Below are 12,149 nucleotides of genomic sequence, written 5' to 3'. Positions count from 1 at the left end.
TCACATGTATTTGCAGCTGTTTCTCTCTGCACTGCTCTGCAGAGATCCTCTTTAAAAAGAGGACAAACCCAGTCTCCTCCGGTGCTGTACCTGTCACTGCGGCTGTGCTCGGGTCTTGGGACCCTGCGTGCAGGCCAGAGCTCCTGGCGTTTTTAAGCAGACCTAATCTAGTCTCCTCCCTGCTCCAGCAGCAGGTATTTGCATCAGCAGCAATGCTGCTCTTAGTGTTAGTTTGCACAGATCATTGGTAACATTGAATTTGGAGGCTACAACAGGAATTGTGAAATCTTTCTCTTGCATTTCAGAACAGAGCAGGATTGTTAGCCAGTGGATTTTCTTTAGGTTATTCGTCTGCACATACCACAGCAGTGTTTATAGTAGGTTTTGTCCACTAAGTCAGTGAAAGTCTAGGGAAGATGCAAGTCTAATCGAGTACAATTAGGTAACAACCACCTGCACTAAGAACAGAGAGAGAGCTGAACTGAAACACCAAGCTCACATCAGGCCCGGTTAGATACTTACAGTTACTTCAAGACCCTTAGAGGAGTTGAAACCTCTGAACCTGGGGGGCGTGAAACATACAATTGCTGAAGCTAGGAAGAGGGGCACATCACTTGAATTGAAAATTACTGTTGCCTACCTCTGAGCATCACAATCTGGGCCAGAAATTGCTGTAGATCAGGAATAGGTGTCTAGGGGATTATGCCACAAACCACTAAACAGAGCATTAGTCAATACGTAAGTAACCATAACATTAAACAGCAAGTGAAACACTTCAAGTCCTCCTGACTGTCTTTAGGGTGGAGAAACAACGGTATTCTTGTGGGGGAATGCAATTTAAAATGTTCTGAAGGACTCTTGCTGATTTTCTAATATGTAAGATGTTACATCCTTCTGTATTTTTTTTTTTTTGTGGCAGATAGATGAATTTGATCCTTGAAGGAAAGATGAATTGTCTAGATACACATAAATATGACATAACTTCTTTTGTCATGTACATAAGAGAATACAATTCTATTCGGGAATGCAGGTATTTGGTAATATATAGGATTGGTTTCCCAGAAACGATAACATCATGGGCAAATTGAGTCAGTTGAAATACTTAAACAACTGTTCTTTGAGATGTTTCCAAAGGCTTTTTGGATGCCCTAAATATCTTTTTCCCATGAAGGGAAATGGAGACAGCAAAAAGAAAAAATGGCAAACTATAACAAATTGGGGGCAAAAAAATAGTGAAACTGAAATAGTACCAGCAGTTAGGAGGCACAATGCGGTTCACAAGGGAATATATCCATAAGTATCTGTGGCCAGTTAGAAGAACTAATACAATTTTTAAATGTGTCGGGAACATAGTAATTGGTAGCAATTTTGTAGATTACATTGAGATAGCAAATTATCTGTCCTAATGCAAAAGAGGCAGAAAGATTGAGCTAAGTGTCATGTTTTGTCTTGCCGTAGCAATGAAATTTCATTTCTGTTATCGGTACTAAAAGAATTTTCAGTGGAAGCTACTCGACATCTTGGAGAGGATAAAATCACTTTACCCAGGTGAACTGAAAGGTTTTGCTGAGGCAAAAAGCGCTTTTTACAAAGCCATATTAAGCTTCAATAAACAGACTACTAGCAGGTCACAGATTAAGGTCAAAACAAATTCATAAGTTGATAAAATTTATCACGTATTGTCCTTTAAATGATATCCTATGGCTAGGTGTACATATGTAAGTTGTACATCCTGAAATTAATGCAAGAAATCTAAGTTTTTTCTCCTAGTAAATTGTGAGCAGCAACTATGACGAGTATTAGATTTTTCCTTCATTGTTTTTTAAACACAGCCGAAGATCAAAGTCTCTCATTGTGAAACAGTATGATAAAAGTACATGTTCCTTTTAGATAGAAGTACTCCTCCAGATAAGGATTTTATTATGCACGGGATACAGGATTTAAAGTCATATTTTCAAGATGTAGATGAGCCTTAAAAGAATGTGCCTTTTAACTTCCGCATAGAAATGAATATAACTTGAAAACAACATTTCTTTACATTAGAGAAGAAATCCACAGTCCATGCTGCCTGCAGTGATTCTGAGGTTTAAACTGTATGTGAAATAGAGGAAACTTCCCCCATTTCTCTTTTTGGTTCCCCTCTTTCATTTCTGTGTTAGTTTAGCCTTTTCCCAATGGATCCTAGTGCTTGGTTTGAATGACCACAGTTACAATTCATGTGTCCATAGTGGAAGAAAACTCAGTGTCAGTGTTCAATAACAGACACAACAGCATAGGCTTCATTTCTTAAAATGATCAGTCACGAAATACAAGAAGGTGTAAAGAACTCTTACTTTAATTCCACAGCGGCTGTCTGTATGTTAAATCTGAGATGACAGATTTATTTACTGATATCCAGAACCAGCACAATAACCCCTTTTGTTGTACATTTTGAAAATAGGAATCTACTTGCTCTCCACAAACCCAGCAATGTTCATACTGAAAAGTGATAGCATATAAGTACTAAATTCAAGGCACACTCAGCTAAAGATATTCTTGCCGTCCCTGTTTATTATAAAATCTATTTCCCAATTACGTAAGGCATTTTGCTTATTTAAGCAATTCCCATTTTATCAGCACACCATGTTTTTGCCTGCCTAAAGGTTTGGACCTTCTTAAGAGAAGAACGTGGCCTCTTGTTAGTGTCAGTTGTTGGGGACTAATGAAACATGAACACCGGCATCATCATAAAATACAGATCCCAGGACTTTCCAAACATTCAGATTTGCATTTGCACTGTGCAAAAAGGTAAGTGTAAAACTTGGTGTCAAATCATAAGTGCAAAATCTTAAAAATGGCTGGAACCTCTGGTATACTAGATATGAGTTGCAGCAGAGCAAATGTGATTAATAATGTCATGCTACCTATTTCAGTGGGAGTTCAGCAGATATTAGTAATGTGCTTTTGAAAATCCCATGGACTTACTTTGTACTTCTACTAGTTAGTAAAATTAAATCGTTTTGAAGAAATTGGCCCTGAGCTCCTGGGTGAGAATATACTTCCCATTACTTAATTTCCCTTCAGATCAGTCTTGAAATGTTTAAAGTTCTTGGCTGAATAGCTTTGATGTTGCTGAAACCAAGTCTGAAACCGAAATCTGAAGGAGAGCTGTTGTTTCCATTTGTTGTCCTCTTAGAAGTGGGTTCCCTTTAGAAAGATGACCTTTCATATATTTATAGCGAGGGGATCTGTTTGAGGCAAAGGAAGAGAATAGTCTAAATCCTCAAGTGCATGCAGTAGAACAGAGGCTTTTTTTAGATTTACTAAATTAGCAGAGGAAGAGGGAGACAAGAAGACATATGCAAGGCACTATAGGCACCAGGCTTAAGTATCTGAGATCACTGAGCTAGTGTGGCAGTTATCAAGTTCAAGTCCAGTCAATATGAGCAGTTAAAAATGAGCTGAACTTTGCTGTTCTGGATGTCCTTCTGGACTGCTTCACACATGGATGCATACACATTTATAAAATACATATATATACACACATATTTGAGCATGTGTGGATGTATCTCCTTCCCAGGAGTAGAAGATAGACTGAAAGGGAAAGGGAAGAGGAACATGTTCTTTGAAAGTTTCCTAAAAGATCTTTAGAACTATGCCACTTCTGGGGACTGACGGGTTTGAGGCTGGGCAGTAGGCACACATTGTTTAAGCTCCCCATTGTTCACAATGAAGACCATTCACTATTCCCCTGCCTCTGTGTGTGTAAGCTCCATAGCCTTAATTCTGAAGCTGTGATCTTCTTGTTTCTGCATGTCTGTATAGCTACAGTAGCTGTTTTGGGGAGAAGCTGCTTTTGAACATATTCTGCCTGCAGTGATAACCGAGGAGCAGATGGACAGAGGTCCCAGGGAATGCAAAGTGTGCAGCACTGTATGTGCCTGCATAAAACAAAGGCTTTCCACGCTATGCTGGCTCCATCTCTATGGGTATGCTATAGTAGGCTTTTACACACACGTGGATTACTTTGAAGATTGTCTGACGTGTTATATGCATGCATATACACTATGTGTGTCTTTAAAAGAACATTTATTCTGGGCAGCTTTTCCTGCTACTTTTTTGCTATTGTCCTTCATGGGTAGCTTGCTTTCCTTCTGCTGTATTTCACAAATATTAAAAATAAGGCTATCAAGATTAATTGAATTTTAATATTTACTGTCCCTTCTAAATAGATTTTTTTTCACCTAGGTGTACAGATCACCTTCTGAAGAGCTAGATTTACTGTGATTGGTCACTAATACACCATTTTTGCTAACTAGAAAAATTCTAAATAGATTTGAAATTTAGACTTTAAAATATTAGATATACATCAGCATTTTTTCTTTCTTAAATAATAATTTGCCAAAGACACTGGACTGAAATGCCAGATCCCCTCCTATACTGGGGAAGCTGCTATGTCACTTAACGTTACTTAAATTGGTAGAGGGAGGTTGCTTTATTGTTAGGTGTTGTGTAGGGTGCAATCTCCTGTAGAAACTCCACTGCACTGACATGTCGTCAGTGTAAGTGGTGGCTGGGTAAGACAGATGTGGTTGGGATTTCATATACCAGAGGAATGCCTCTAGTTTTGGCTGATGGGGGCAGGGGGAGGGCTGTGGGGGGTGTAGCGTGTGATGGAGACTGTGGCACCCTTCAGGTGACTCGTTTGATCCTGGATTGGGAAGCCCTGAAGAGGCTTCCAGCTACCTGTATGTTACCTCTGGATGTCATTCTGATCCAAGGTCTAGGTGAGGTGTCTTTGCTTTGTACCGAGTAACCAAGGTCTTAGCCTAGGGACGTGACACAGGTCCACAGAGGGATGCAGCTCCCATAGTTGGGAAAGTTTCAATGAGTGACTCACACAGTGAGAGAGTCACATCTGTGAATTTCTGCAGGATCAAGCCCTGGATCTGTGGTGAGGGGTTAGATATGTGGACAGCAGTTGTGAATTTTAAAATAGATTCAATTAGAACTTCTTATGTTTCATTGTTGGTCTCTGAAAGTTTTCCAGTAGCTTTTAGGACTCCTCCAAAAATCATATGTGATGAGATACCACTGGGTTTCAAAGTTCAGCTTCACGCAAAACCATGTCAGTGCTTTCTACTTTCTTCTCTCATTTAAATAGAATTGACTGCAATTCATTTGACAGCTTTATAGCCTGGGAATAGCTGTCTGTGAGATTTTAGTATTGGAACATGTACGGAGGGACAGGGCCGTGTGTGCCACATGCCTGTCCTCTGACGTGGAAGATGACGCCATACCAACTGGTGGCACTGCAGAGCTGGAGTCCCCCTGTTAATATATCCATGTCTGTAATACTGCTCTCCCTACCTACTTGCAGTCTTTACAGACAAACAAGGAGTACAGGGAACAGCTAAAGCAAAACAATAATCAAGAGGAATTGTATGCTGAGTGTCTTCACATACAATGTTATCTTCAGATGGGAAACCTGGCCTGAAAAATAGTGCTGAATCAAGGGATGAAGAAACTACAGTCTATGCTGTTGCAGAGACCAAACACTTTATAATGACTACCTCAGCCCACAGCCCAAAGTCGGACTGATGATTGAGACTTGCAGACCAGGCCCATGGCCCGTGTTTTTGTCCTTCTACAGCCATGTTGGTGCTTCGACAGCAGTTTTTGTCACTGCAGTGCCTCTGAGGGCCATGCCCTGACATTGGTTATGTTTTCTTTTACCAAACTGCTACAGGTCACAGCCAAAGAAGACCTCGAGATGCAATAAATCAATGTTGGCTCTGAGGTGCTAGACAGACTGGATCCCTTCCCAGTTTGAACTTGGGAAGAGGACATACCACAGGAAGAAGTGTTGGATTGAAGTAAGATACAAGCTGTTTGGAAAAGCTAAAATAAAAAATAAAACAAAACAAAACAAAATAAAACCACCACAACAACCCTGAAGTTGCCTGGAAAAGCTAAAATAGAATCAGGCTTTCCCATGTAATTCTAGCCCTAAATTAGGAGTGCAGTGAGACTGGAGAGTAACGGTGTTTCCTTTCTTTTAGAAGAAAATGGGCCATCCTAAATCTGCACGTCCATGCTATTGGATCAGATGTTGTTGTCTAGTAGAGTTCTGCAGGCAGCAGTTTGGGGGCTTAAGTCCCTAGCTGTTGTCCTTCTTTCACAAATGGTAGAGGTCTCACAGCAACAACGAGCAAGGATATTTTAACTGGCAATATTGACAGGGACAATTTATAGCCTATTGTGTGGATGCAGCTGCTGAGCATTCTCATTCCTGACTCTATTTTTGACAAAGGACATTTAACAAGGAATATCTTCATACCTTAGCATAATTTATATCTCACCCATTTGCATTTTTTCTCTGTTCCCTTCCTCCAACTTTCCCTCCTTTCCGTACTTCTCCTCACACACACACACCTCAGGAAAAATAAAAAAGTGTGTGTTTGGGGCAATGAAGCTAAAACCATTATCACACACCATGAATAAAACTCTCTAGCAGAAATAATGCTTGTTCACATGTCAGGTCATCTCAACATCACTTTTAGATTCCTTTTTCAGCTGTTTTTCTCATTACTGATACTATTTTCTGACAGTAAAGTGTCTAAATTAAGTGGACAGCACAAACTAAAAAGAGCAGAGTAACATCCCATAAGTAGTTGAACAGTGGGTGGAAAATGGTAGTAGACTATTTTTCTCAAGGGAATTGGGTAGGGTCAGCATAAGGAAAGAAAAGCTGAGATTCTCATTTCTATCCATGCTTTTTTCCTGGGGTACAGCGCAGTCACATGACATTAAGGACACCTAACAACACGTTGCACCTAGCAGTCCAGAAGTGGTCACCCCATGGGTGTCCTGCTCTGAGGAGATGGCTTGTTCCACCATTGCTGCAGAGGCTAGCTGGGGTTTCAGGAAGCTGGGCAAACAGCCTTAAGATTTTCTGGGTGATGCCCAGAGAACCATACAGTTTAGGCAGAAAGAACTGATATAAATAAAAAGTAAGCGACTCGTGGCATCTTGGAAAACAGCCCTATTCTTGGTTCTTTCATCTGTTTTCCAAAGCTTCCCCTCTTTTCCACCATGCCTGCTGAGAGGCTCGGCCCTCTGGCTGGCTCAGCACACAGGAGAAAATCTGGTGTGGCTGTGATTGACAGGGCCATGGTGTCCTGTCAGGGAGGCTCTGTTTCAGAAACAAAATTGCTTTGGGAAACTGCAAAAACATAGCTTCCAGTGAACTAAACTGAAAATGCCTTTCCAACATAGGGATGCTCATCCTTTTGTTTCTGTTATCTATCTGCAGTTCTCATGGGGAGGCAGTGAGGTCTCTTTTCCTGGTCTGTGCTTTTCTTCCTTCTCTCCCCTCTCCCTGTCTTTCACTCCTGAAGTATCTCAGCAATGCCAGGAGGCTGGTATGCCCTGGAGGGTAAGAATAGCCTACAATGGCAGAGAAAACTCCTGTTGTTGTTTGCCTGCTTGCAGTTGTCTGGACAGAAGATCCACACAAGAGGTAGGAGCAATTGGACCTGAGAAGCTAGAGCTTTCACAAGACAACCTGTTAAAGCCTTAAGATTTGTTCCAGCATCCAAATTTAAGAGTCCTGTTCAACTCATCAAAATAATCCTTCATCAAAATAATCCTTCATCAATACGTCCTTGTGTCCAGGCTTCTCATTTCCATTCTTTACCCTTAAAATTCCTTTTTTTAATTTTCTTTTTTATTTCCTTTCTTCCCTGTTTAGGTCTCATCTCCTTTGGAAATGCCAAAATTGTTAGAACATCAGAAGCTGGAAGTATTGTGAGCCTGTTCAAACATGGAGCACTGGGACTCTCTGGGATTCTTGATTGTCACACTCAACTATAATGTGACTGTTGTGGGTAAGTACTTTAAACAAGCCTCTTCTTTCTTTCGCTGCTCTGTATCCTGAAGCCACCCAAGTGTCCTACTGATAATTTCTTGCTACACCTCCTTTATCCTTACAATAAGAAGCTGTTATTTAGATAAATGGTATGAGTGGTTAATGTATTTCTTATTAAACAGATTCCTACTCACTCTAGCATAGATTTTTTCTGAAGTTTATGTACAGTATTCTGGCTAGGTTTTAAAATTTGGCTCTTCTGGGTGCCTGAGCTTCCAGTCAGCTCTAATGGCTGCTGTAGGAGGGGTCATGGTAAAAACACACAGAAATAATGCTTTATTTATACCACATAAAGTGAATGGTAGAATGTATGCAGTAGCTTTAGCAATGAATTAAAAGGTTTAAAGAAGGGCCAAAAAAAAAACCCTTCTCTTTTACAGGAAGAAGTTTGTGGTTTATTACAGTTGTGGTTAATTACCATTGCTTTTCAATCTGTATAAATGAACAAAGTTCACATGATTTAAAAGAAACACAGTTGTGTTTTCCTCATCTAACAGTGACCTGAGTGCTTCTCTTTTTTTCTCCATATTTATATAAGCCACTGTTCTTTTTCATGGGCTACTTAGAGCAAAGTGTAGCCAGAGAAAATCTTTCAAGGGCCTTTCAAAGACCCTTTGCTTCCAGTCGCCACAGCTGCTTGTAGTTTGTACTCTGCATTGCAGGGAGCACCCAACTAAGGCACAGAGGAGGGTGGTGAAGGGGCTTGTTCTAGTATGTTTAATCAAGATTGAGTCATTAGGGAAGGTGATATGTGGAGGGGTTATCTCTAAAATGTATGTCATACTAAACTACTTCCTAAGGAGCCATTGATTTTTCTTAAGCAGCAGTCCCTATTGTACATGTTCTAATTAAAAATTGATAGTGAAATAGCATGTAGTATTTTGAGCTTAATTAACTAATCTGCTTCAAACACTTTGAGGTCCTCGCAGGGAAAAAGTGTTACCTAAGGATGAAGCATTGCTTACTAAAGATGACCGATTCTGTACAGCTGGTGTTTTCTATTGACCCACACTACGTTGAAAAGAGGGTAATAGTACAGCCTGTCACCAAAATGCAGGAAGCTGAAAGCACAGCAAAACCACCACTAAAGTTCAGGTGATTAAAGATAAAATGGAAAGAAAGGCCTCAATTTATTTATGGTTAAATAATGTATTATTTTGCTGGGAGCAGCAATATTTTCTGATGATCTCTCATGTGGCTTCTATATCCTTAACCTTATTGCAGCTGAAGTTTTTCCACTTCAGGGTGCAGCTTTACTGTTCTAGCCAATAATCAGCCTACTTGCCACAAATGGGTTTATATGGGGCATTTAAACTCCATGTTCAGTTGAGTATTTTAATATTCACACCCACTACAGGGAAATAGCTTTATGGAAAGTAGAAAAGGATGTTATTCAAGACAATACCTGTAAATAATCATATATTTTATAGGAAAAAATGTTCTGGGATCTGGATTTTTAAAAAGCCTTTAGAATGTGTATTGCTGTTGTTTCACAGACTGCCTTTAAAAGCTTGTCATGTGACATGTGCAATCGCTATTAATGACTTGAGGTTTTCAGTGCTTTTCTCAGCCATTAACTCCATATAATGAGCTTCTTTCAAGTCACTGACTCTTGCTGTTTGTCTGTCTGTGGTTACAGCTATTTTTTTTAACCATTCCTTAAAGCACAGAATTAATCTTATCACTCTTTTCTCTTTTGTTTGCTTGCTTTTTGTTCATAAGTGTTTGGGTTTTTTCCAACCTTGGCATGTTTTAAAAATATGTGAAATTAAACCAGCGAATTGTTAAATTAAATTACTTTTCAAAACTATATAGGGAGCTTGTGACAGGACTTAAAAGGAAACTTGAGAAATCCAAGCGCTAAACTTAACTTCAGGTGTTGATTTTTTTCCATGTGTTTGTACAGAGTATATTTTTAATTTTTTGACAATGTGACAGTATATCTTTAGGCCTTCCTGTCTTGTCCAAGAAAAAGATATTTTTGTTTACTTTGTTTTTTTTCTTTTTTTTTAAATAAATAACTTTTTCTCATTAACACAGCAGTGTGTGCAACTACAAAAAACCCCAACCCTTTTAATAAAAATCTACTCCATCCAAATTCCTCCAAGAAACTGTCATGAACAATACAGTTTCATTCAGAAGTTATGATATGTAGGGTACCAATGTCTGATTTTCAGTGTTATTGTAATGGAATAAGGCCTGATCTTTCCAATTAAAGTGGGTGAGATCAAGCCCTACCTAATGCGTCATACAAAAGAATTCAGGGAAAGATAAAGGAAGCAATGTAAGATAATACCAAGCTTGTAAAGCTTCACTTGGTGTTGACACAAGGAAGCTTTCAGGCTGAATGGAGAGAGCAGCTGTGCACCAAGGTTGGAAGACATGATCAAGATGGGGCAACCAAAGAAACAGCAGAGAGAAATGATTGGGTAACGTATGCACACACAGAAGTACATTTGTAGAACATCTTTCTTATGTTTGCTAATAGCACTTGTTAACTAGCTCACTAGTAAGCACCAGTCTAGTCACAACAGAGGTATTTTGTTGGCTGTAGCAAACTTTACATATAATTTCATGGCCAAGACCAAGAACAAATACTATGTCATGGAACAATCTTGTATATCTAGAAGTTCCATACTGTGTTAAATAACCTATATTATCAAAATCGGACAAAATTCAGGTGCGGAGGTATGAACCCAACAACAAGGAAGAACTGTAAGTGAAATGGGATTATGAACTGAGTTGTGAACTCTTTTTATTAGATTTGGACATAGGGTGTTTTCATTAGGCTGAGGTTTCCATTGGCATGGCTTATTGTACATCAAACTCCTACACTGTTGAGTCTAAATGAAGGTTGTGGAATGTGTCAGCTAACACATTTTCACACAGCTTTGAGTCCCAGTCCAAACAAAACTAAAGAGGATCTATTAAGAGGGGAGCCTGATCACAGAGGCTAGTTCTTCAAATGTTTTGTGTATAGAGAGAGCATCACTATATTCCTGCCTTCCCTTCTTTCTCAGCGCTCTGACTCCTTTTCCTTACCTTTTCTTCCCTTCTAGGAAAGATCTGGCTAATGTTAGTAATTCTGCTGCGAATGGCAGTGGTAGTGTTAGCAGGCTATCCACTCTACCAAGACGAGCAGGAGCGCTTCATCTGCAACACCCTGCAACCAGGATGCTCCAATGTCTGCTATGATTTGTTCTCTCCTGTATCTCACTTTAGATTCTGGCTCATTCAGACTGTGTCTATCCTGCTACCTTATGCTGCATTCAGCATTTATGTTCTGCACAAAGTAGCTATGTACATTGTAAGAATGCACAGTTTGGCACATGGATGCAAAGGGAATAAGGGTTTAGCAAGCCTCAAAGACCTGAAGGAGCCCTGTAGAAGTGCTGTTGTCAATAGATCAGGTTGTGGTGCAGACACCCTACGTGTCCTTAATTTTTCTGGGGCATATGCTGTTCATCTTCTTTTTAGGACACTACTTGAGGCTGCCTTTGCAGCTGTGCAATATTTCCTCTTTGGATTTTTTGTTCCTGAGCGCTTTTCCTGCTACCATTCACCTTGCACAAGTGCAGTTGACTGTTATATCTCTCGTCCCACTGAGAAATCCATCATGATGATTTTCATCTGGGGAGTCAGCAGCCTAACCTTTCTGCTTAGCCTCGCCGATCTTTTCTGTGCTCTCCGCAGAATCACAGCAAGAAACCAAAAGAACAAGCTGCTGCCAAACCTCCATGAAGAGAATGAGTGCATTTTAAACCTTCCCCCAGAACAGCATGGTAGCTCTTCTCCACCTCAGAATCAAGACTGTCCAGTATCAAATAGCAGCCAGACCAGTGATGGCTCCTGCTCACTTCTCTCTGAAGAGGAAGAGGCTGTTCTTCATCCTGAAGTGGTGTCTCAGCAAACTGCTAGCGCTAACCTTAACAGCAACAGCAATAAGCCTTGTATATCAGGAGATCTTGCTATTAAGCAAGATAGCGCTGAAGAACCCTTGTGTGCTAGTGATCACCAAGGAACTACATGTGGGCAAGTGAGACCCAGGCTTCAGCAAGACTTCATTAAAGATGCCCTGAGTTTGAGACCTCAGATCAAGTCTCACCTTGGAGTTTCTTCCTCTGTAGTTCAGAGCAAGCTTTTAGGATACTACCCTTCAGCTGAGCTAAAGAACCCTGATGCACAATCAAATTATAGCAGTACCAGTTGCTTGAGGTCAAAAAAGTCAGAATGGGTGTAG

The 12,149-nt window shown here is 40.1% G+C and overlaps 1 protein-coding gene across 1 annotated transcript; it reads left to right on the top strand.

The window, feature by feature from the left end:
* The first annotated feature begins 7,804 nt into the window (after positions 1-7,804).
* GJD4 (gap junction protein, delta 4, 40.1kDa) lies at positions 7,805-12,149 on the top strand. The gene is made up of 2 exons (XM_010016883.1): positions 7,805-7,868; positions 10,969-12,149. The coding sequence occupies exons 1-2, from the start codon at positions 7,805-7,807 to the stop codon at positions 12,147-12,149; spliced, it is 1,245 nt and encodes a 414-aa protein (XP_010015185.1).

The sequence above is a fragment of the Nestor notabilis genome, unplaced genomic scaffold (assembly GCF_000696875.1).
Source record: "Nestor notabilis isolate BGI_N333 unplaced genomic scaffold, ASM69687v1 scaffold14256, whole genome shotgun sequence".
Classification (NCBI taxonomy): domain Eukaryota; kingdom Metazoa; phylum Chordata; class Aves; order Psittaciformes; family Psittacidae; genus Nestor; species Nestor notabilis.
The sequence above is the reverse complement of the archived record's forward strand: the minus strand, read 5'-3'. Positions and strand labels throughout refer to the sequence as shown.